We start from the raw sequence: 27,914 nt of genomic DNA on the forward strand, positions 1-27,914 counted from the left end.
AACAACAAAACTAAACTAAACAAAAAACAAAACAAAAAACTAAATTAAACTAATTAAAAAACTAAACTAAACTAAACTAAAAACTAAACAAAACAAAAAACAAAACAAAAACTAAATTAAAGTAAACAAAAAACTAAACTAAACAAAAAACTAAATTAAACTTAAAAAAAATAAACTAAGCTAAACTTGTTTTTGGCTGTTGTAGGCTGTAAAATAACCCGAAATAATTATATGGAGCTGTCAAAACCTGCCTAAAACTTCTTTAGAAGTCTAAAGTATAGTGACGTCTAAAAATAATTCAACACCTTAGAATTTTCATCAGCCAATGAGAAGCATTCAACAACCCCATAGTAAAAGTAATAGTAAAAGTAGACCACGCCATTCACAGGTTCCTCAAGAAGTACCATAGCAGTACCATAGCACTGCAAACTGTAAGGGCAACTAATAAAGATATTTTCCAACAAAATGTTTGGTACTAAAGTAATTTCACATTATGATCGTTTCTACTCCATTTTGGATCAAATAAATGCAGCTTTGCTGAGCACACACACAGACAGATCCTGATTTAAACAACAAAAAACACACATTGACATGAAGAAAAGAAGAAAAGAAAAGCGTGGCACAATAATCTAATCCAGGGGGTTTATTCCAGGTGTCTGATTTAAAGCAGACTAATCCACCTGTAATCCTTGCGGAGTGAAAGTAATCTCCTGGATTAGCTCAATCCAATCTTCCTTTCCGCACAAAACAAGCCCGATCCCATCAACTACACATTCCTCGTACTGACAGGAAAACTGACATGGCTGCATGTTTCTTATTTTAGTCATTCTGCTTGTGTTTAGTCACTCTAGAGCACATAAAACAGGACGTTTCTTGATTTAGCACAGTCGTGATCGTCGTGAGGGAAAGTTTGCAGTGTTTGCCTCCTCCGTTTGGAGTCCGTCATGAAGGTAATGACCATGGACTTTTGTGGCCGGGTGGATATCGAGCAGCTCTAATGAAAAGCAAGCAGAAAGTTGCAGGACGTGACTCATCGCTGTAGATCTTTCTCTCTTTTGCCCCCTCCATTTCAAACACTTCAGCGATTGCAACACTATTACAGCAGAGATGTAGATTTAATAGGGGAAACGTACACTCACACTTTAAACGAACATTAGAGACCAGACTCTCTGAAAACCATCAGGTTTTTGTGTCTGAATGCACTCAGAAACAAATGTGGTTATAAAGATTGACGCTCTATTTAAAAGTTTTATAATGTTAAATAGTTTTTTCCTATTTGAATGCTTTAAACTAATTTATTTATATGATGGCGAAGCTGTATTTTCAGCATTGTTACTTCAGAATTTAGCATCACATGAATTATCTTCATTCAAAACTCCTAATATATTGATTTGAAAATTACAATCAGTGATTAAAGCTAATTTGCTGCTTAATGTTTTTGTGTGAATAGTGTTTTTTTTTTTACTAGATTGTTATTTACATTTTTGTGGTGTGTGGATTATTTGGGGGATTAAAACATTTAATAAATGCATTTATTTATTTATTTTTACCATTACAAATGCATCATATGCTGTATCATTAACAATTGAAAATATTTTTTAACAGTATACATTACCTGACAAAAGTCTTGCCTTTGATCCCAGTTGTAAGAGCAACAAATAATAACTTGGCAGAAGGTAGATCTGTTGAACTGAATCCCAATCATCACAAATACTGCAGAAGACCTATTGGATCCCACATGGACCCAAGATTCTCACAGAAATCAGTCAAGTTTGGTGAAGGAAAAATCATGGTTGGGGGTTACATTCAGTATGGGGGCGTGCTAGAGATCTTCAGAGTGGATGGCAATATCAACAACCTGAGGTATCAAGACATTTGTGCTGCCAATTACATTACAAACCACAGAAAACTGCAAATTCTTCAGCAGGATAGTGCTCCTTCTCATACTTCAGCCTCCACATCAAAGTTCCTGAAAGCAAAGAAGGTCAAGGTGCTCCAGGATTGAGCATGTCTGGGGTAAGATGAAGGAGGAGGCATTGAAGATGAATTCAAAGAATCTTGATGAACTCTGGGAGTCCTGCAAGAACGCTTTCTTTGCCATTCCAGTTGACTTTATTAATAAGTTATTTGAGTAATTGCAGAGCTTACTGTCATAATTAAATAATTAAAAATGAAGGCATGATCATATTTTATTTTGGTAAAAATAAGTGTAATCTAGAGGCCTTTGCCTTTCATAGAAGCCACTTCTGATACCAAATGATCAACTAGAAGTCAAGTTATTATTTGTTGTTCCTAAAACTTGCATAGGCGACAAGATATTTGTCAGGTAGTGTATCAGGTGAAAACCATTCTTTAAAGAAATAGTTAATATAAACACTAATATTACTCTACTTAAATAATGTGATAATGTGATTACTGTAATTTGACTGTAATTTCAGTATAATGTCATGCAAAACAAATCAAATCATCTTAACTATATTTGACATGAATGAATGTGAACGCAAAATAAGTTGATTTGTTGAATTGATTTAAATAATTACACAATATTGTCTCCAGTATAATATGAACACTTGTTTCCCAAAGAAACCAATGACTGACCAATGTAGCAAGTACATAGATACAGTGAATGATGACAATATGGTCATTACAACATTACTGTTTTAGTTTTTTTTATTATAATAAAAAAATCCTGACTAGGTATTGTACAGAGGGGAAAATAAGTACTCACATCACCATTTTTCTCAGAAAACATATTTTTAAAGGTGCCGTTGACTTGAAATTGTCCCTGGATGTTGGTAACAACCAAAGAAATCTATATGTGCAAAGAAACTAAAACAAATTAGTTTACAAATTAAGTTATGTATAATAAAATGAAATGACGCAGGAAAAAGTATTGAACATATGAAGAAAGGAAGGTGTAGAAAGGCAGTGAAAGCCCAGACAGCAGCTGAAATCTCTCAGTAGTTCTTCAGCAACCCTCTGCCCTTTGTCATTGTAAATTAATACTAGCTGCTTCAGTCAAACATCTACATTAGCAGGATGATGAAGATGAAACCAGGGTGGACATTTCAGCAAGCTAATGATCCAAAACACAGCCAAGGAAACTCTCGAATGCTTTCAGAGAAAGAAAATCAAGCTTCCGAATGGCCTAGCCAATCACCTGACTCGAATCCAATGTAAAATACAAATAAAGATCAAATTTGATAGGCGAGACCAACAGAACTGTCAAGATTTTTACACTCTGTTGAAATCTGTCAAAAACTCTGAGTAATTCATGACTTCATTCTCCATACGAGAGTCGTCTTTAAGCTGCCATCACCAAAAAAAGCCTTTTATAAAGTATTAAATACATTTCAGTAGTTCAGTACTTTCTTCTTGTGTCATTTCATTTTTACACAGAACTCATTTTTCAGATTGTTTTGTTGTGTTTTATTTTTTGTTAGTATTGTTTGGGTTTTTACCAAACTCTGGTTTAATTCCATATCAACAGCTCTATTAGAAATATTATTCCCAAGAAAAAAACATGATGTGTTCAATACTTATTTTCCCTGCTGTATTTATGGTGTTATTTACTGTCTGACCTAAGATGAGCAAACTAAAGACCTAATAAAGCAAAAAATAAATAAAATATCTTTAATTTTGAGGTGAACTCTTCCTTTTAAATGTGGTTTAACAGGTTAGACAGCGTTTGATCTCACAGACATTGACAGAACCTTTCAATAATTCACTGAAAAAGTGACATCGCAGCCGTCTTTCTCTGCAACAAGTGAACAGCTTTTGGGCTTTTTATAATAACTGCACTGTCTGTCTTCTGCAGCATGGCAAACTTTGAGCGAAGACGAGATTTGGTGGTTGCTCATAACCCAACTCTCATGAAAAATTGATCCGTCTCTTTATTCTCTCTCCTTGATCTGTTTCTTTTTCTTTTTTTCAGAGAGTATTATAGGAAAGAGATGAGCATCACAGCTGTCACCTGCTCCTGGCGCTGAATTCCCAGCGTTCGCTGCGCACAGGTTCAGCGCTGATCGAGATTCAAGAGCTGCGAGATCACACACACTCCAAACTGTTGCGTAATGCTGAGTGAAAAAGACCAAAATAGCAATAAAGGGATAGTTCAGCCCCAAAGAAAAAATCTGTCAGAACGCACTCTACCTCCTGTCGTATCATATTTCCTAAAAAATACCAAAGTATACTTCATTTTTTTTGTCTGTATGTTAATTGAGACGTGCAGTCCAAATAATGCCGTTAAAAAGAATAAAATCTTTAAAAACCTTAACAAAAAAATTAAACACTAAAAAAATCTAATTAATATTAACATTAAATTTTGTTTTCATTTGAGGTAAAAAATGCAAGACAACAACTATTTTTATGTTGATTTAACTTGTTTTAATATAAGCTAATCAGAAATTAAATCTTAGCAAATCTAAATTCATAAAGTTATACAAAGTTTAACTTAAAGAGCCCCAATTATGCATTAAAAAGGGTCATCATTTGGTTTTGGTGGTCTCCGACAACATGCTGATATGCATCAAAGGTCAAAAAACACTTTCATTGTCTTATAATATTCATTTATTTTTACCTAATTATCCCAATGACTCCCATATGATTGGTCAGCGATTCATTTGCTACCAAACCCCTTCTTAGCATGGGGCTAATCTGCTGTGATTGGTTTGATGACCCAGTCTATTGAGATTATTTGACTGCGTTCATCACAAGACAGAGATAAATGCCCAGCATGGCTTATCAACAATTTTGAAGTAGTCAGAGTGCAGAGTGTATGTGTGAGCCCAATGCAGGAGTGCATTAAAGCAATGCAGTTTAACACCAGCATAATGCTCTATTCCTAACCATGACACACATTCAGTATTAATCCACACAGTGGCAAAAGCTGAACTATTTTGACACTCGACCGCTGCACGTGTGCAGAAACAGCTGACGGTGGCCATAGCTACAACAAACAGCATTGGATCGCGAGCTCACAAACGCATTTAAATCCTTAAACAAAGCGGCACTTGTCGTGTTTTCAGCGTGGCTTTAGACACTTTAGACGCTGATATTATAAACAGTTAACCAGATACAGTACAAGCGGTTACAAGTAACAAAACACAATGAAATATAGAATTTGCAAGCTAGAGAAAACAAGGAGGCAACCATTTTAATCGCACTTTAAAGTATTTTTGCAAAAATAAACTTCAACCACTGAGTCTTCACAGCCTCATCTTTGGGTAGGGAAAATAACACTAACTTTCCCTCGCAGTTCAGAGCACAGCGTCTATGCAACTTGATTCAACCCGGATCTGCTACAGCTACTTTTTATTTCTACAGGGTTTGTGGGCGGGGCCAGGGGTTTCAATTTTCCCGGGTCTCCACACGCAACAAATGGGCAGGGCTTGAGTTACATATCAACATCACGCCGACCTGGCTAAAGATTCGTTACATCGGCAATTCATTCGAACCACTATGAGTCAACACTTTTATAGATGAAACAATAGTTTTAAACACGGTGCACATGGTGGCTCAGTGATTAGCAATGTCATCTCAGCAAGAAGGTAGCTGATTCGAGCCCCAACTGGGTCAGTTGGCATTTCTGTGTGGAGTTTGCATGTTCTCCCCGTGTTCGCATGGGTTTTCCCCCACAGTCCAAAGACATATACTATATGTGAATTAGTAAACTAAATTGGCTGTAGTGTATGTGTGTATTGTGGAGTTTGATTCGTATGGTCACCTTGTGGATAAAATAGGTAGACAAAACCACTCAAAGTGCATGAAGTGTAAATTGAGCTGAAACAGAACAAATCTGGCTGCATGTGTACAGTGTGCACATAATGTTCTGATGATGAAATTGTACACTTACTCTAGTGTACACAAAGACCATAGTTTAACTTGGGCTTAAGGTGGAACATAAAAAAGAGAAAGGCTCAAGAATAAATCCAGTGGAACTAAAAAGAGAGAATACAATGTTGTGGTGTCTATACTGGAGGTTTTGACAATATTTTGGATGAACTGACAGAAAGCAGAGGTAAATCTCCCGGACCAAGTTATTCATGAAAAAGTAATGCAGAACAAACAGAAAATCAATTTCTTATACTCAATCAACTTTTTAAACCTCCCCCTCATTGGTTCCTCCTTCACAAAATCTGTCTTACTGTGTATTTTCATTTTTTACCGTTAAAAAATGTCCATAGTAAGACAGGTTACAATTACCACAGCCACTCTCCATCACTGTCACTTAAAAGCACACATATTTTTCCCCTCTCTCTCGCTCCATCTCTCAATCATTCACTTGCCCTTTCGCACTTTTATAGCACATGCAATGTCATATGATCTTATCTAAGACTATATCTAAAAGAAATCATTTGGAATAGGTTAACTTTGGGGTTTGTAAGCCTCTGATGCTCACAAAAGCTGCATCATTTTAAGAAAAATACAGTAAATAGTCATTATTGAATAATAAAAAATAAATAAATGTACATAAATTATTCTCTTTTTAGATATTCATTCATGCATTTTCATCTGCTTTTCTGTGGCCGGGTCACGGGGGCAGCAGTCTTAAAAAAGAACACCAGACTAGCCTCTCCCCAGATACTTCCTCCAGCTCCTCCAGGGGGATCCCAAGGTGTTCCCAGGCCAGCAAGGAGACATAGTCCCTCCAGCATGTCCTGGGTCTTCCCCGGGGCCTCCTCATAGTGGGACATGTCTGAAACACCTCCCTAGGTAGGCATCCAGTAGGCATCTGAAACAGATGCCCGAGCCACCTCGGCTGACTTCTCTCTATGTGGAGGAGCAGCGGTTCTACTATGAACTCCTCCCGAGTGACAGAGCTCTTCACCCTATCTATAAGGGTGTGCCCTGCCACCCTGTGAAGGAAACTCATTTCAGCCACTTGTATCCGAGATCTTGTCCTTTCGGTCATGACCCAAAGCTCATGACCATAGGTGAGAGTAGGAACGTAGATTGACCGGTAAATCGAGAGCTTGGCGTTTCAGCTCAGCTCCTTCTTTACCACAACGGACCGGTACATCGACCGCATTACTGCTGCCGCTGCACCAATCCGGCTGTCAATCTCACGCTCCATCCTTTCCTCACTCGTAAATAAAACCCTGAGATACTTGAACTCCTCCACCTGGGGAAAGGACTTTTCTCCAACCTGGAGATGGCAAACCACCTTTTTCCAGTGGAGCAATATGGCCTCGGACTTGGAGGTGCTAATTCCAGCCACGCCACACTCGACAGCAAACCGCCCCAGTGCATACTGCAGGCCCATGTTCGATGAAGCCAACACAATAACATCATCTGCGAATAACTGAGATGAAATCCTGTGGTCCCTGAAATGGACCCCCTCCAGCCCAAAACTGCGCTTTGAAATTCTGTCCATAAAAATTATGAACAGAATTGGTGACAAAGGACATCCCTGCTGGAGTCCCACATGCACTGGAAACAAGTCTGACTTATTGCCGGCAATGTGAACCAAACTCCTATTCTGTTCATACAGGGACAAAACAGCCCTTAACAAAGCACCTCTGACCCCATACTCCCAGAATACCCTCCACAGAATGCCACGAGGGACATTTAAATATATTTAAAATTTTCAATTATTTCAGAGATACGTTATTATGTTAATTTGGTGCATTATAATGCATTATATTATTATTAACAGCGTTGAAACCATTATATTTGAGACTTTTTAGATATATATATTTGTGGAATTTCAATGGGCCAAAACTGTTGAATTATGAGCAGCAATGTCACATGAGTGGGATAGATACAATAATCTAAACCAAACCAATGTTCTGTTTATGTGGAATCCCAAGACATGGTCTGTAAATGCTCCACCTCTTTTGAAAAGGGGAGGGGCAGCAGTATCTCATTTGTATTTAAAGAGAAACACTAAAGTCAAAGTTTTTGGTTTCACTCAAAAATAAGCATCTACAGCAAAACAATTGATCCGTGAAGTACTTTTAGTGGACTTCACAGACACTTTCTGCACTGTAAAAAAAACATATGGTAATTAACTGTTTATGTATTTTGTGGTTCACATTGTTTTGCGTTATAGGATCTTTATGTCTACTCTGAAGTTTGATGTTGAAAATTCAACTCTGCAGTTTAACAAAGTAACTTTTATTCACATTTTAGTAGTTTGAAATAATATAATGTAGGGATAGATTTAACTCACATTATTTAAATGTGCCCTGTAATAAAACAAGAACTCTGCAATCTGAAGAAAAAGGCCCAGGATAGACTTTGCCCTCTTTCCTGAACTTTCCTTCCCCTCTGGTATTGATGAATACTCAGGTGTGACTGGTAATGAGGTTTTGTTCACTATCTTTGATTAAATCCCAACAGATGAGTAAATCTTTGAGTCACTGGTTAACTTCAACAAAAGAATCATTCATTGCTTTCATGGCATATTTAAAGAGAAAGACAAAATGTCTCGGGTCGCAAGTCTGTATTTAGTCTTGTACGTACTGAAGAGCTCTCAAGCTCAACACTATGTTTAATTTGGTCTTCCATCTATACTCTTAGGTTTATCTTTGAGAAATTGATGTTGTGCATTTACCTCTGAATTAGCTTTTATTGTTTGATTCTGTAATAGGCATGATACACTTTGATCTGGAAAATAAAGTGTTAAGTTTTGATGCATTCTGAATTCTCCTGAAATATATCCAGTAGATTATGTGGAAGCGGATGCTACCTTGATCTGTGTACATGAAATCCAAACGAATTAAACGAGATTGTTTGGAGCAGTTGGCACTTAAGCTCGGAGACTATTCGATTTCTGGTTATCGCTGATTTAGCAAGTTGTATGAAAATCACTAAATGAACTAAACTTTTAGTATGAGTAAGCAGGAGGCAACCGGACTAATTGGGTATTAGTTAACCCTGCATCCTCTGACTAACTTTAAAAAGTCGAGATCATGTCCGTAAGAAACACATAAACCCCAGAGTGAAAACTCTAGGGGCATTGGGTCCCTAATGAATGTACTGTATAACTGAAGAGTATGGGATCAGATATAAATCAAAACTCTAAATTGATTCATAAACGGCAAATGTGACCCATTCCTAATTAAAAATACAGTTTAAATATGACGGTCACTTAAAATTGGAGTCAGATTGAATTCGGAGCTGAAAACAAATATAAATAAATTCTAATAATAAAAAACACAATTATTTTCAGAAGCGCTAGAAAAGGCTTACACGCATTCAACCTTCAAGTATTCATCGGATTCCATCGTTGGGCTGATAGAATGGAATCTTACAATATCGTATAAGAAATTATATAGAGAGAATTTAATAATAATTGTAAAAAAAAAAAAAAATACAGCAGTTTGTTACAAGGTTTTTATACAATAATGTACAACACCAACCCATCCAATATATTCCTTCAAACTATTCAAAATTTAAATAAAGGTCAAGATCCCATATTGCAACTCAAAAGCATAAATAAATAAATAAATAAATAAATAAATAAATAAATAAATAGAATAATAATTTTTTAAAAATACAGAAAACTGCTAACTTATGGATATTTGTACAGTGTGGGTTCACATATTCTTGTAAAAAGGGGCATAATAGGTCCCCTTTAAATCAACATATGTCAGAAATATCTGCTCCTGATTTGTTAACTGACATTTATTAATTTTCCTTCAACTTAAGGCTGATTTAGTCCCTTCATTTATCAGGGGTCGCCACAGCGGAATGAACCGGCAACTTATCCAGCATATGTTTTACACAGCGGATGCCTTTTCAGCTGCAACGCAGTACTGGCAAACATCCATACTCATTCACACACATACACTACGGACAATTTAGTTTCTTCAATTCACCTGTAGCACATGTCTTTGGACTGTGGGGGAAACCAGAGCACCTGGAGGAAACCCATGCAAACACGGGGAGAACATGCAAACTCCACACAGAAATTCCAACTGGCACAGCCGGGACTGGAACCAGCGACCTTCTTGCTGTGAGGTGACAGTGCTAACCACTGAGCCACCATGTCACCCCCTCTCTACAGTCAAATGTTTTTTTGTAAAATTATTCTAAACCTTAAACATAAATTAAAATCTGCCTTTTAAATGATACAAGTCCGGCTCACTTTGCAAAACAAAAAGACACATTAACACATCCCGATAAAGACGGTCATCTCTAACACTAGCTGATCATTCAGTGCGAATGCAATTTCCACTCACACTTGTTGAGGGGAAACAGTGTGACTAATTGCACATCAAGCCGCAGATAAAAATAAACACAGCAGAATAATTAAAATGACAACAATTTCATGCAACTATAATGACAGTCACTTCAGTTCAGAGAGCTTTTAAAACAGCTTCTCAAGGTAACGTGTGCACTTGTTTCAACGTTGTAATGCGTTCTGCTAGTACCATTAAATGTTTGGGACAGTAAAATGACATTTTTATTCTTAAAAAGAAACAAATGTTTTTACTTTATGATGATGCATTAATCAAAAATGACTGTATAGACCATAGGTCTCAAACTGGATTCCTGGAGGGGCGCAGCTCTGCACAGTTTTGCTCCAACCCTAATCAAACACAGCTGATCCAAGAGTTGTGTCTCATTTTGAGTTTGAGACCACTGGTATAGACTAAAGTAAACAGAGCTCTTTAGAACTTTCCATTTTTGAGTCAGAAATGCTAGAAAAAAGTTAGTATAAATAAAATAAAAAAGTTAGTATATTTTAAGACAATATTTACCTATATTACTGATTTATTTATTACCTATATTACTCAGTTTAACGTCTTATCTGAAATATGGGGCTCACTGACACTATAGCGGCCCCTTCACTATACTGGGGCATTAGGACTTACTAGGCCTCACTAACACCACTTCCAACAGCAATCCTAGTTTTCCCATGTGGTCTCCCATCCAGGTACTGATCAGGCTCAGCCCTGGTTAGCTTCAGTGAGTCACCGGTCTTGGGTTGCAGGATGATATGGCTGTGGCAACATGTGGCAGTGGCTGTGGTTAATGACTCACTCTGTCTAATCTTCAAGAAGAGCCTACAGTTACCTCTTCCATCATGTTTTCTGGCTTTTTATCAGGCTCATTATCAGATTTACTCATTTAAAATTACAGATATTATTTAGGTAGGCCACTATGCCATAATTTATTTTCGCTGCTCACTGCGTGCGAAACAATCACCAACCAATGAAAGTGATTGTAAATGTAAGAAAGACGATTGGTTGAAAATCTTGTTGAGGGCCAATAGTTAAACATGACTTTTGCTTTAACTTGCACATGGTGACTATACTGTCTTGTGTGCAGATGCAGGTATTCACCGTGCACAAGTTAATGCCGGATGAATTAAAAAAATACCTAAAGACAAAACTCGAATATCTGACATTTTCCAGAACAGGATCTTCCTCAAATTAAGCTCTGAATTTACGGTAACCACTGCATCCATCCCAAAAACTATGAAAGTCAATATACCCACACTGTAAAAAGTGATTAGCTATTTAAAGCGAGTAAACCAATTGCCTTAAAAGCAACATGTTGACTTTACACCCATTGTCACTTTTTTAAATGAAACTAAACTAATCACTTTTTTTCCAATACACCTTTATTATATATTTTTTGCAAGCTTTTCTGTATCAAGCAAAATGACATACAGTAAAATAAATCTGCTCTTCCAGTGTGTCTTCTAAATTCAATACAGGCTGTAATTGTAGATTTTATAGACTTAATAAAGCACCAAATATGTAATATTGTGATAATCACAGTAATTATTTGAAATCAGACATGCTAAACTAGTCTGATACTGTAAAAAGGGATTAATTGACTTTAAAGTCAATGTAAGCACAATAAGCATTATTATAAAAATTAAGTCAACTTAACAGTTCCAAGTGACAATGGGTTTACATACTTTATTTTTATAAAGTCAACTTGTTGCTTTTAAGGCAATTGGTTTATTCGCTTTAAGTAACTAATCACTTTTTACAGTGCATTTACAAAAAAAAAACCTTTTGCTGATTGTTCAAACTACTTATTTTAAATGAGTTAAAACAACACAATTCTGATGTTTTTTAGGACAACTTAATAGTTATGTTCAATCCACTAAAGTTTGTAAAAATTCATTCATTCATTCATTCCTTTTTTTTAAGCTTAGTCCCTTTATTAATCTGGGGTCGCCACAGCGAAATGAACCGTCAACTTATCTAGCATATGTTTTACGCAGCGGATGCCCTCCCAGGACACCGGAGCACCCGGAGGAAACCCACGCAAACACGGTGAGAACATGCAAACTCTACACAGAAATGCCAACTGACCCAGCCGAGGCTCAAACCAGTGACCTTCTTGCTGTGAGGTGATTGTGCTACCCACTGCGCCACCTTGACGTCCATAATTTGTAAAAATGATTAAGTTAATTAGTGAAGTTTATTTATAAACTAATTTCGAGAGTATCACACACTCACCATCACCAACACATAATTCACCATCAGACGATTTCTAGTCACCATAAATAATCAGAGTTTCATGCCTCAATCATCACTGACAGAGATAGAAACATCAAGTATTGTCTAGTATTAAAAAAATACTTATTTATTATTATCATTCAGATCGTGAAATATGTGAATTAGCCCGTAAGTTTAAAAATATATATTTATATGTATGTCATTTAATTAGAAAAGTGGCAATTTATTTATTTATTTAATACATGAAAACAAAAAATGCACTTGAATATAGAAAGTGGTTTTTACTATAGTAAACGGGTGGGTTGAGCCTATTTGGCTTATTCAGAACTCAAATGGTCTATGTAATACAGAGGAATACCAGTATACAACCCATATTAAACAAACATTTTTAAGTGTATTACTATTAAATTACTACTTATAAATGTATTATTAGGCTATATATATATATATATATATATATATATACATATATATATATATATATATATATATATATATATATATATATATATATATATATATATATATATATATTTTTTTTTTTTTTTTTTTTTTTTTACCTTATAAGGAGCTGAGCCCCCCAAAATAAAAATCCTAAAATCGCCTCTGGTGTAGGGTTAATGTCTGGCCAATACTTTTCAATATATCTAGAAGAAAGAAAGAAACTCATGTAGTAGGAGGATGAGAATTGTATGAAGACTTGTATTTTTGGGTGAAACTATCCCTTTAAGACTCCTACAGAAGCTGCCGTAATGATAAAGAAAGAAAATCCAAAAGAACTCCACAGGCTGAAAACTGTATAAGTGATGAAAACAACTAATGTGAATGAGATAGCAAAAAAAAAAAAACTGATCTCTGCTATCTCTGGTCAGCAGAAGAGAAACGGTCACTCTATATCTAAATGCTTTTCAACAGCGGAGGCTCCAGCCACATCTCTGACTGACAGCCTGAAGATTACTCTCTTTCAGCTCCATACCAGCAGGTGTAAATGGGCCGGAATGAGTTTAAGTAAGTGTGCCGGAGAGGGTGCATGGCTCCAGGACCAGGAAAGATGGGGCTTGACTAGAGACAAATGAGAGGACGATTGAATCCATGAGAACATCATTAGGCTATTGAACTCACTTTAGTGTTCTGACACACCAGGTTGGCGCCAGAGGACTAGTGGCGATAATAAAAGAAGTGTGGCGCTGTCCAGTGTCGGCTATAAAGCTGCGTTTGAAAAAAAAAATTCAAAAGCTACAGGCCCACAACCAGCAGGTGTGTGTAAGAAGAAATAACTTCAGAAATTCCTTCAGCTTATTTCCATTGCTGCAGCAGAATAAACCAACAATAACTCGTTTTATTCATTCATTAATTTTCCTTCGGCTTAGTCCCACAGCGGAATGAACCAGCAACTATTCCAGCATATGTTTTACGCAGCGAATGCCCTTCCAGCCGCAAACTAGTACAGAGAAACACCCACAGACTGTCACATTCCCACATACACACACTCACACACTACAGCCAATTTTTATTTACCCAATTCACCTATAATGCATGCTTTTGGATTGTGGGGGAAACTAGAGCACCCGGAGGAAACCCACGCCAGCACGGGGAGAACATGCAAACTTCACACACAAATGCCAACTGACCCAGCAGGGACTCGAACCAGCGACCTTTTTGCTGTGAGGTGACAGTGCTAACCACTGAGCCTACTCATTTTAGAATAAATAATTTGTACATTTTTTTCTTCAATATTGATATTTGTCAATATTGATAATTATCTCAATAAATGACTAATCAAATGCAGGACAAAATGTCTTTTTGTTGCACTGACTTTTCTGGCAATAGTCAAAAATACATTGTAGGAGTCAAAATTATAGATTTTTCAACAATGTTTGTGGCCACTGTCAATCAAGACTTCTGTTCTCTTGATTATTAGCCATAAAAACTATATAAGAAAGTGTAATAAAATATATATATCACTTTGGCTGGTTGAAAATCATTTTTAAATGATAGTTTTCTTTAAAGCAGGGTTTGACAATAAAGACGGCCCAATATTCGTGCAGATGTGATCTTAGAATCGAGAAGCAGCACAACTGACAAAACTAATTGTGTTTGCCTAAGCAAAAGAAAGCAGGTGAATACCGAATGAGAGGATGATCCCTCGCGTGCATCACATCACCTGTTAAAAACCGTGCCTAGAGGCAAGGGTGTAGATTTGCTATAGCGTATGCATAGAACAGCACAAATTCTCTTTTGTGATTTTAAAAACATGAACAAAGGTTTTAAACACTTAATAATACGAATAACAATTAAAGAAGCATGTGTACATATATGTATATATAATATAGGAAAACGGCCAATTTTATATATGTCACATATATTAAAAACCTATATCAAAACCCATGTTAAAACATATATGTTTATATAGGTTCTTTCCGTGTGGGTATTTTAGATATATGACAATATTTATATTTTTATAAATGTAAAAAATGTTTTAAAGAAAAGCTTTGTTGAATTAAAAAGAGCATGTATACAGCTAGATTTGCTTGTTTTGACACATTATTTTAAAATTTGTGGCTAATAAATTATTTATTTATTTTTGGTGTGGTCAGAGATGAATTTGGTAACTCCTTAATTTTGAGGCCTGAAAAGTCATGTGAAATAAAAACTAATTGCAATGCGACACAAGGCATTTGCTCATGCACATTGAGCAAGCTCATACATAACACACACAAAAAGTGAAATGAATGAGGAGGTATGTGGACATAACACAAAATCTAAATCAAGTAATTTTAGCATGTCAAAGTCAAATCTATGCATATAAAATATATTTTCCCCAATAACAAAATTGTGGCTAGTGAATATGGCGAGTGGCTAGTAATGTTGGAAATCTACTTATCACAGTGGCTGGAGATCAAAAAAGTTAATGTCAAGCCCTGTATAGTTGAAGTCAGAATTATTAGCCCCCCTTTGATTTTTCTTCCTTTTAAAATATTTCCCAAGTGATGTTTAAAAGAGCAAGGAAATTTTCACAGTATGTCTGATATTTTTTCCTGTGGAGAAAGTCTTATTTGTTTAATTTTTGGCTAGAATAAAAGCACTTTTTAATTTTTTAAAAACCATTTTAAGGTCAAAATTATTAGCTCCTTTAAAGCTATTTTCTTTCGATAGTCTACAGAACAAACCATCATTATACAATAACTTGCCTAATTACCCTAACTTGCCTAGTTAACCTAATTATCCTAGTTACGCCTTTAAATGTCACTTTAAGCTGTATAGAAGTGTAATGAAAAATAAATATAAATCAATAAATATAAAGATAAAATAAATCAGTTATTAGAAATGAGTTATTAAAACGATTATGTTTAGAAAAAAATCATCTCTCCGTTAAACAGAAATTGAAAAAAAAAAAATAAACAGGGGGGCTAATAATTCAGGAAGTTTATTAATTTTGACTTCAACTAATATATATATATATATAAATATAAGCCAAATACAAAACAGCTATTATACACAGCAGAACAAGTAAAATGCCAATCATATAGACGTGCACACAAACTTTGACTCCACTTTAAATCTCAAAATGGTGCAATTATTTACTCATCTTTCATTCTATTTATCAGAATGTAAGCTGAGCAAATAATGATAGAGTTTTGATGCATTATATGTGAACTATCCCTTTAAATACGCTTGCCAAAATTACGCAGAGTGAAAAAACACGTTGGCAAGATATTCAGAGAGATTGCTAATAATAATTTCCACCTCACTGCGTAGATGCGCACACATTCCGAAAGCACATTTTATGAGTCTCAGCTGGTTTCCAATGTTTCCTTTAGACTGTCAGTGAAAGTGACAGTGTCGTCGAATTCAAGGACAAAAATATGGCCTGAGAGCAAGAAAAAGCAGCTGGTTGCCTGAATATGACACACTAGGGTCAAACAAACTGACAGCTCAAAACACAGCAAAAAGCAAGTTACTTGATTCTTTGACATTCACTCTATTTAATATAGTGTAAATGTAAGGGAACTCATTGCAGAAAATCAGCTTTGGAAAAAAATTAGAAGACCAAGGAAGAGAGTTATTTTCAGTTCTCTGGATTAACTAGTGATGTGTTTTTAGTAAAATGCTATTTCATGATTAATAAACAAGTGATAAGGTGTTTTTATTTTATTTAAAATGTGTTAGGATTAGGGTTAACAATAAGAATGTTAGCATTTAGATCATCTATTTGCACAAAATTCCAATAGGTCAGTATAATAAATGTAAAATATGTTGTAGAGTATACCTGACAAAAGTCTTGTTGTCTAACCAAAGTTTGAAAAACAACAAATAATAACTTAAATTCTAGATGACGTTTGGTATCAGAAGTGGCTTATATAAAAGGTAAAGGCCTCTAAGTTGAGGTTCGATTTATCAAAATAAAATCTGATCAGTTGGCACCAATAGCCTAGTGGTTAGTGCATCGACACATAGCACCAAGGTGCTCACGATGACCCGAGTTTGATTCCCGGCTTAAGGTCATTTGCCAATCATTCCCCTCCCTCTGCTCCCCACACTTTCATGTCTGTAAAATCTCCACTGTTCCGAATGATCTACTAGAAGTCTACTAGAAGTTATTATTTGTTGCTCTTACAACTGGGATCCACGAAAAGACTTTGGTCAGGTAGTGTTCATGTTTTTACATTGTCCTACTTTCTGCAAATAAATAATATAAATGATACTTTTTTTATTTTGATTTCTAAAGAGAAATTTTTAGTAGTTTATAAAATAAAACACAAATAAACATTTTATTTATGGATCACCGAAACTGAAAAAGTGTTCATTTTCTCACCCTTTACTTTCCACAAACCTATAGTTTCTTTCTTCTGTTGAACACAAAATAAGTTATTTAGAAAAATGCTAGAAACCTACAGCCATTGACCTCCATAGTGTTTGTATTTCCTACTAGTAACCTCAGTGGTTACTGGTTTCCAACATTCTTCAAAATATCTTGATTTGTGTTTGACAGAAAAAACAACTTTTTGAAACCACTTGAAGGTGAGCAAATAAGGAGTAAATTTTCAGAAATTTGGGTGAAATATCCCTATAATAATGTACCAATAAACAGCAAATCTTTCATTTGTACCAAAGATATAGCATGTGTGTTGTAGTGTTCATCTAAATGGTATTTGTGCTTATCCTGGACAAGCTGAAAATACTGTATATATATATATATACACATACATACAGTACATACATACATACATACATACACTCTTCAGTTTATCTTCCTTTGTGTTCAACAGAAGAAAGAAACTCATACAGGTTTGGAACAAGTAGATGGGGAAATTATGACAATTCTAATATTTAGGTGAACTATCTCTGTATATGTTTATTTACACTCCCAAAGTGCCGGTAGCCACTGACTTTCATCTACTGCACAGTTTTAGCTAAAATTGCTAATGCTAGCATTCATCGCTAGTTAATCAAGAAATTGTTGTTCAATGCGAAGATATGAACGACGGGGCGACGCAGTGGGTAGCACGTTCGCCTCACAGCAAGAAGGTCGCAGGTTCGAGCCTCGGCTGGGCCAGTTGGCGTTTCTGTGTGGAGTTTGCATGTTCACGTGGGTTTCTTCTGGGTGCTTCGGTTTCCCCCTTAAGTCCAAAGACATGTGGTATAGGTAAGCTAAAATTGACTGTAGTGTATGAGTGTGTCTGGATGTTTCCCAGTGATGGGTTGCAGCTGGAAGGGCATCCGCTGTGTAAAACACATGCTGGATAAGTTGGCGGTTCATTCCGCTGTAGCGAACCCAGATTAATAAAGGGACTAAGCTGAAAAGAAAATAAATGAATAAATGAATTATATGAACGACAAAAAGTGTAGTTCTGAGTCCAAAACTGACCACCGCTCACATCCTCAGTCTATTGTGTGGAATCACTGCAACAATGTCAAAACAACGTGATGAGGGCAGCTTCCTGCTGATCAGCGGGTTTCTGATGCTGACGCAGCACTCAAAGAGCAGCTGAGGGCGAGACGCTGCTGACTGCAGACTGAACCTCTGTCAGCCTTCAAACCTTACAGCAAGACTGTGTGCTCACTTTAACAACTACTAGCATGTGACAACTCTAAACTCTTCAGCAGGAGTGACAGACAGCATTTTATATTTCACCCTTTGATCCTCAACATCTAGTAGTGTGAACAGATGTTTAAAAGTCAATTCAATGTGTATGAATGCATGTACAGTTGAAGTCAGAATTATTAGCCCCCTGTTTATTTTTTTCCCAATTTCTGTTTAACGAAGAGAATATTTTTTTTAACACATTTCTAAATTTAATAGTTTTAATAACTCACTTCTAATAACTGATTTATTTTATCTTTGCCATGATGACAGTAAATAATATTTGACTAGATATTGTTCAAGACACTTCTATACAGGTTAAAGTGACATTTAAAGGCTTAACTAGGTTAATTAGGTTAACAAGGCAGGTTAGGGTAATTAGGCAAGTTATTGTATAACGATGGTATGTTCTGTAGACTATTGAAAGAGGGTAATAATTTTGAGCTTAAAATGTTTTTTAAAAAAATTTAAAACTGCTTTTATTCCAGCTGAAATAAAACAAATAAGACTTTCTCCAGAAGAAAAAAATATTATCAGACATACTGTGAAAATGCCTTTACTCTGTTAAACATAATTTGGGAAATATTTAAAAAAGAAAAAAAAAAAAATCAAAGGGGGCTAATAATTCTGACTTCATCTGTATATATGCTAACACTTCACATGAAGAGGTCTTTGACTGTCAAGACACTTTTATCATCATGACATAATACATCTCATGGATTTGAATGAGATTTTACACATGCTTATCACTGTCATCGAGTGTCATTCGCCCAGTTTTTCATTCATTCATTCATTCATTCATTCATTCATTTTCTTTTCGGCTTAGTCTCTTTATTTATCAGGGGTCGCCACAGCAGAATGAACCACCAACTTATCCAGCATATGTTTTTACAGCAGATGCCCTCCCAGCTGCAACCCATCACTGGGAAACACCCATACACTATCATTCACACTCATACACTATGGCCAATTTAGCTTACACAATTTACCTATAGCGCATGTCTTTGGACTTGTGGGGCAAACCAGAGCACCCGGAGGAAACCCACGTGAACACACAAACTTCACACAGAAATGCCAACTGACCCAGCTGAGGCTCGAACCAGCGACCTCCCGGCTGTGAAGAGACAGCGCTACCCACTGCATCACTGCGCCGCCCCTCACCCAGTTATTTTATTTAAAATGCAAAGGTGACATTGTTTGAGATGTCTTTGTTATGACAACTTGACATTACAAGATAACTTGTCATAAATATGATTGTCATGAACGTTTTTCTGATCACTTTTATTAATGAAACAAAATTAATTTGTCATTCAAATTTCTCAGTAAAGGTTTCAGTACTCTCTCTAACTATTTTAAAACAGCTTCATTAATATTTAATGACATTTTAATGACAAATTCATTTGTACTATTATAGTTAAGGGTCAAGAAAAATATTAATAAAACTGTTATAAAATTCATGACATATTTCCAATGGCCTCATAACAATCATGTTTATGACGAATTTATGACAAGTTATGTTGCCTTGATAATGTGAAGTTGTCACGACAAAGATGATGACAGGTTTTGTTGTCTTGGTAATGGCAAGTTGTCACAACAAAGACAAAAATCAGATTGTGATGTATTAGGTTATATCAAGTTGTCATAATAAAGACGTCTCAAATAACGACACCTATGTATTTAAAATTTCATAACGAGGCGAATGACCCATGACTGTGGTCAAGAGCATGCATACAATCTCCTTCATATTCATGACGTGTTATGTCATGATTATAAAGTTTTCCCGACAGTCTTATGAACTCCCCATTCAAGTAAAGTGTAATTATTCATTCATTGGATTAAATATTCTATCATGTCTTAATACAGGACTTTATGGCACTTCTTTTAAAAAATCTGTATTTTACATTTTGGTTACATGTACTACTATGATCGCAATTAGGACTGCGCGATATTGGAAAAATCTGACATTGCGATATTTTGTTTTTCTTCTATAATGTATATATATATATATCTATCTATCTATCTATATAAATATATATATATATATATATATATATATATATATATATATATATAGATAGATATATATATATATATATATATATATATATATATATATATATATATATATATATATATATATATATATATATATATATATATATATATATATATATATATATATTCATCGCAATATGAATATAATTTCAGCAGATATATTAAATAACTCTGTTTGATAAGATTTCATTAATGTAGATAGCTTGGGATGATCAAGTCTTTTCCTATGCAGTGCATTTACATAAATTATAATAAATTACAAGCATATATAGATACAACAGAGCAAAAATAAAAGTTAAATAAACAGTGCTGTATGGTTTTCATGAATTTCTAATAGTATTTAGGTACAGAAATTGAACAATCAGACAAAAACAGCATTACAATCATAACATAACTATTTAAAAATAATATTATTTAATAATAATTTATTAATTACTTTTAATCTTTAATAAATAATCTAATCCTGTAATGTATCTATCCCGGATACACACATTGTGATACCGACGCAAAAAGTATATATTGTGCAGCCCCAATTGCAATAATACCTAAAGTAAAAAAATATATAATTCGCTAACAAATGAAAGCATATTTAGACATAAATTAGACATCAGACGTTTAGACATTTTTCACATACAATAATAAATAAATATTAATCAGGGGTCACCATGGCGGAATGAACCGCCAACTATTCCAGCATATGTTTTACGCACCAGATGCCCCTCCAGCCACAACCCAGTACTGGGAAACTACAATATTATCTCATTCATTTATTTTCCTTTGACTTAGTCCCTTATTTATCAGGGCCGCCACGGTGGAATGAACCGAAAACTATTCTAGCATATGTTGTACGCAGCAGATGCCCTTCCAGCCACTACCCAGTACTAGGAAACTACAATAATTAATTATCTCATTTATTTTCCTTCAACTTAGTCCCTTAATTATCAGGGGTCTCCACAGTGGAATGAACTGCCAACTATTCCAGCATATCTTTTACGCAGTGGATGCCCTTCCAGCCACAACCCAGTACTGGGAAATTACAATAATTCAGTCATTCATTCATTTTCCTTCAACTTAGTCCCTTATTTATCAAGAGTTGCCATGGTGGAATGAACCAACAACTATTCCAGCATATGTTGTACGCAGAAGATGCCCTTCCAGCCACAACTTAGAACTAGGAAACTACGATAATTAATTATCTGATTTATTTTCCTTCGACTTTTTCCCTTAATTATCAGGGATCTCCACAGTGGAATGAACCGCCAACTATTCCAGCATATGTTTTACACAGAGGATGCCCTTACAGCCACAACCCAGTATTGGGAAACTACAATAAATCATTCATTTTCCTTCGACTTAGTCCCTTATTTGTTAGGGGCCGCCACGGTGGAATGAACTGCCAACTATTCCAGCATTTGTTTTACGCAGCAGATGCCCTTCAAGCCACAACCCAGTACTGGGAAACTACAATAATTCATCCATTTATTTTCCTTCGACTTACTCCCTTATTTATCAGGGGTCGCCACAGTGGAATGAACCGCCAACTATTCCAGCATATGTTTTACATAGCGGATGACCTTCCAGCCACAACCCAGTACTGGGAAACAACTACAATAATACTATTTTATTTAATAGAAATTAGCATAGCATAAAATGAAATATACCATCTGATATACATAATAAAGTAATGAATACGCCATTTATTTTAAAATGCATAATGCATAGTAAGCTACTTATTCCAATGCTAAATATATTTTCTAAAACAAATGCTTACTAAAACACATAGCTAAAACTAAAATCCTAAATTTGCATCTAAGGGTTAAATCAAACAGAAGGTCAGTTGGTCTGTCTAAAAGCAGTGGTTGATCAGTCTCGGTCTGTACCTCTTTGACCTGGTGCAGTCCTGCAGGGTGTCGACTGCAGGCCCGCTGGCCGCCGGTGGGAGACCTGTGGTGGGTGATGCTGATGACGGAGGCAGGCGTCCCATGCTGAGGGCTCTGTCTCTGAGCAGAGATGAAGGAGTTCTGCGGGACGGGGTGCGGGTGCAGGGACAAGCTGCGGGTCCGGCCGGTGGATGAAGAGGAGGAGGAGGAAGAGGAGGAGCAGCCCTGAAACAGACAGCAGCAATGGCAGAAGCAGGAATGAAGGGGAGAGCAGGCCACGGGAAGCGGCCCGGGACGATCTGCCATCACGCAAAAGAGCATCATCGGCCTGACAAGAGCCGGACAGGAGCCACGTAAACACAGGGAGGGGGAGAGAGAGCGGGGAAAGGCAGTGCATGGCGGGATATGAAACGGCAGATGCAATATGAGCCGAGGCAGAGAGAGGAGGAAGAGCTTCCTGTGGAGGACTGTTCCCCACTGCACAAAGATAAAGGTTTGAAATGCTTTCATCTCGGAACAACCTGAGAACTGCAATCTCATTCCATCACTGCTGATCGTGGAGGAATTATGGATCTGATTTGCAAAAGTGTTTAGTGTGCGCTGACTGATGATGAGGAAAAAAGTGAACAGAAGCAAGTGTTTGAAGCATGCATGCACAAACGTCGCAAAATTGCAGGTCTAAGATGATTGATGCTCTTTTTATGCTAAGCTTTCCTGCATTACACAGTGGAGAAAGTTGCTTTTTTTCTTTCTTTCTTTCTTTCTTTCTTTCTTTCTTTTTTACAGCACTGCCACACTTAAAAAATGATGCTGCTTTCTTCTATGTATAATGGTTATTAACCCTTATGTGTTGTTTGGGATAGTTTCATCCACTCTGGGGTGATTTTGAGTCTTAATTTGGCCATAACTTTTTCTGTTTCAGCCAGTGGAATGATTTTTGGTGACAAATCTTATTTTGACACATATTTTGAGAAAACGCTTTGAATAAAAAAAAAACTTCAACAATACACACACATGGGCAAATTCACTACTGTTTTGTTATGCCCGGGATGAAAACATCCACTGAATTAAACTGCTGTAAAAATGCATCAGATTAATATTTTCTTCAAACTCTTTTGCATAAATCTGTTAATCAACCGCAGTCCTGATCAAAACTACTCAATTGCTTCGAAAAGTACAGGATTTTAACTCTTTAATTTCCAAATTCATAAATAACGTCACTGATTTGGTAAAAAAACACACACAAAATGACGTATTTTCAATATAAAAAGTAATTGACCCTTCGCTAAGCCACACCCAAAAAACACCACCCACCAATTGTGGCTTAGCAACCGTAGCTACGTGCAAGGGCTGTGTCAAGTTTTCGAGCAAGGGAAACAGGCCAAAGTGTTGTGCATATGGATTGTGCAAATCTGACACCCGGTGTCCTTAAAGTTTGGACGGGACGAATTTCAAAACCTAAAACCCAAGGGGAGAAATGCCAGCGTGGATCAAGCTGTGTAAGGGGCGCTAAAGAAACGGAGTTAAGTTGGTTTTGTTTTGATATTCCTGACACATTCAGTGATAGACGGCAATATCTCACACACCTCTTACCGTGAAAAGATCTAAACTGTGTTTCCTACAAAAATACAAAGCAGGTTATGTTTCCCAGCTGTCTTTTTCTTTTTCTTTTTTTTCGCTCGATATTATGAGCACTGCTCCGTTTAAGCCATCACAAAAGTAGTCATACTAATAGCAGTAATATTTCCATCTGTTTCAAGCTACGAATATTTGAAATGATATATCAACAGAACAAAACAGAGATATGATCACAATCTGAGGGCTTGCGATCAATATACTTCACCCGCAGCTGTTTTTGAGTAATTTATAACCGTCATGTCCATGTCAGAGCTACAATTCACTGATGTTTTCGTCGGTCTTTTGGAGATTTAGACATTGGGATGACATTATAGTGGGTTAGTGTCTGCTTTTATATTTGGTGTTGGATTAATATTTGCTGGTAGGGAAAATCTATTTGTTCACTTCTGCTACTTATACCTTGATTTGCATTTCAATATATTTATTTCGTCCACATACTGTAACTGTAAATTAGAATAGAAACTGGATAAAGAGTACACAAACATACTGACAGATATAGTTACTGTACATTGTTATGTGTCGATGCTTATATTTGGCACAAATCCATCAATTTCCCCTTTCTGGCTGCTCTTTCTATGAATGAATGATGTAGAAGCACTGTCCATGCGTGTTTCCTTGTCGGTTAGTAATGCTTTATTTCATTGCACAACAATAGTCAGGCTTTTTGACTAAAAATGAAAAATCACAGTTTAATTTGTTATCATAGTACTTAAAATTTTCACCTCTTTTGCTGTTTTGCTGTTGAATGGTTAGAGTATGAGGCGGCTAGGCTAACCTAGCTTCAATGTTATTTTCTAATCGGTTGCCTATTATCTCGTGAATATACCCCTGCAATGCATACTGCAGTCCTTTTTTTTGTCTGGCTTACTCGGATATCTCATATACATTAAAATACATAGACATACACATTATAATACATGTGCCAGGCACGAAAGCTTGACAGGCATAGCAACAGTAACTAAGGAGGGCAGGGCTTAGCGAAGGGTCAATTGTGGAGTTTTTTTTTACCTTATATCAAAGTCTTGGACATGTGAGACAACATTGCCTTTGATGCATTGTCACTTTTCTTTCTTGCTTGCTAATTTACTGTTGGTGGCTGTTTTTGCCCCATTGACTTCCATTATAAACACATTTTTTTGATTGCAAAACCATGACACCATATCATCATGCATTTTTGATTGTTGGTGGTTTTCCCTGTTGGTAATAGGTCAAATTTGTTATTTTTTCTGTTTATCATTCGTTTGCACCATTAACCTTTTAGATAGGCCTGTGCACAAAAGCTTAGTTTCTGGATTTTATATGGCGTATAAGAGCAAATGAAGGTGTGAGAATGTGTATATGTGAAAGTGACCTTTGCGCACTTTCCTTGATGTGTCTGAGAAAATCAAAATATGATTCTCATAACTACTTGGAGTAAACAAAAACACAGACTGTGTATTTATGCACCATCAAATGTGGTTATAGTAAAAGTCAATTGGGCAAAGACAGCCACCAACAGTAAATTAGGGAGAAAAAATGAAAATCTAACAATGCACCAAAGCCAATGTTGTTACTAATTATTCACATGTCCAAGACTGTGATAAAAGGTTAAAAAAAATCCAGTCCACAATTACTTTTTATATTGAAAATACATCACAAATACATTTTTGGGTTTTTTTCACCAAATCAGTGACATCATTTGTGAATTTGGCAACTAAAAAGTTTATTTTTTTTAATGTTTAATAGTTTTGATCAGGACTGAGGTTGATTAACAGATTTATGCAAAAAAATCTGAAAAAAAATTTAATCTGATGCATTTTTACAGCAGTTTTATCCAGTGAATGTTTTCATCTTTAACATAAAAAAGGGAATTACTAAAAAAGTTTTTTTAGTAATTTGAACAGTGCACAAGTTGAAGGGGGCGGGGCTTATAGTAGCCCCTCCCCTTTCACCAAATTACAGTTTTGTTTAATTTTAAGATTACCCAGATTTGACTTCTGACAAAAAAACTTCAGAGGAATTTGATTTCAGAGGGACTTTAAAACTTATATTCAAGCGGGGCTGTGTTTAATTCCACAGTGTCCATAAAACTTTTCTATTTTCAAATTAAAAACTTTATAGCCTGTATTCTTAAAAAAAAAAACATGTATGATTTTCACACAGAAAAGAAATAAAAATTCATGAGCATCAAATCGGCATATAATGGTTACTAAAAGATCACATGGCACTGAAGACTGTAGAAATGCTGCTTTGCCATTTGAAAAAAAAAAACATTTTAAATTTCAATAATGTTTAAAGGTGCAGTATGTAAGTTTGACACCCAGTGGTTGAAATAGGTTCAAAACTAGATTGACAGGAGTGTGCCTGACTATCGAGCTTTTTTGTCCTAACCCACACCAGAAATTGATATATTAGAAACGGCTTCTATTTCTCACAGTTTAACAAATTGTAAATCTGTTCATAGCTAATACAACCTGTATATAATGTTCATAGTACATCCATCTGTAAATATTACTATAGTTTTTCTATAACTGCACTTTATAACTTATACCTGTATCCTGCACTTGCTGCTATTGCACTGCTGGTTAGACCAAAACTGCATTTCGTTGCCTTGTACTTGTACATGTAATGACAAAAAAGTTGAATCTAATCTAATCTAATCTAATAGATGTCAAGTTATTAGTTGTTAATAATCATTTATTATTATCATTATTATTCAGTCATCACTCATTCATTTTCTTTTCGGCTTAGTCCCTTTATTAATCCGGGGTCGCCACAGAGGAATGAACTGCCAACTTATCCAGCACATGTTTTACGAAGCTGATGCTCTTCCATCTGCAACCCATCACTGGGAAACATCCATACACACTCATTCACACACATACACTAAGGACAATTTTAGCTTACCTAATTCACCTAATAGACTTCGTAAACTGGAGCACCCGGAGGAAACCCACCCCAACACGGGGATAACACGCAAACTCCTCACAAAAACGCCAACTGACCCAGCCTAGGCTCAAACCAGCGACCTTGTTGCTGTGAGGCGACAGCACTACCCACTGCGCCAACTATATTATTATTATTATCACTATTACTATGATTAATATTATTGTGAGGATTTTATTAAAAGAACAATAATTGAAATTAAAAATAATTGAACTTTTTTATTTAAAAGTCTGTAAAAGGTCCCATTAAGAACCTTTGATGCCAATAAAGGGCCGTAATTTAAGAGTGTAAGAGCAACAACGGCTTCAGCATATCGGTCTCAGAACAGCGATATGTTCTGTATGAAAAACAATCCATATCAAACATCAAACAAACAGAGGATGTGGTTAGGTAAAAAAAAAATCAAATAAAAAAAAGAAGAAAGAAAAGGTAATAGCACCTGTGTGTTTGTGAGAAACTACAGAGAACATTGCTCCCCTGGGTGTTTCCAAATGGACTCTCAGGCTCAGAGGAAGATGGCATTTTTTTGAAGCTGCCCCAAATGAGACCACACTATATGAGCCTTTCTGTACATGTGGAAATGAGCATTTTATTCAGGTCTGATGGAGCTCCACCAGCCTCATGCTATTGCTTTCTCCCAGTCTAAAGGCAGTCAATTGTTCAGTCCTCAGAGCCCTGAATATCATGTTACATAAGTCTTGCATTATAAAGACCCTTAGACCCCATAGCTGTTTACAGTGCTGTAAAACAGCACATAAAAGTACATTTAATTTTAAATATATAGAAAACATATACAGTATTTCATGCACAATAGGACATGCATTTATTTGATCAAAAAATATATATATTAAGTTTGTTTTAGAATTTTATTAGAATTTTAATTAAAAAAAAATAAGTGCAATG

The 27,914-nt window shown here is 35.8% G+C and overlaps 1 protein-coding gene across 2 annotated transcripts in view; it reads right to left on the minus strand.

Annotated features, from left to right (window-relative positions):
* osbpl10b (oxysterol binding protein-like 10b) overlaps positions 1-27,914 on the minus strand; it is a 103,747-nt gene that overhangs the window by 62,595 nt on the left and 13,238 nt on the right. The window contains exon 4 of one of the 2 annotated variants that reach the window (XM_056475420.1): positions 22,449-22,673. The exons of the other annotated variant lie outside the window; for it this stretch is intronic. Coding sequence (XP_056331395.1) covers positions 22,449-22,673 — 225 coding nt within the window. The remainder of the gene's footprint in view (positions 1-22,448; positions 22,674-27,914) is intronic. 2 annotated transcript variants of the gene reach the window in all.

Source organism: Danio aesculapii, chromosome 16, assembly GCF_903798145.1.
Source record: "Danio aesculapii chromosome 16, fDanAes4.1, whole genome shotgun sequence".
NCBI lineage: Eukaryota > Metazoa > Chordata > Actinopteri > Cypriniformes > Danionidae > Danio > Danio aesculapii.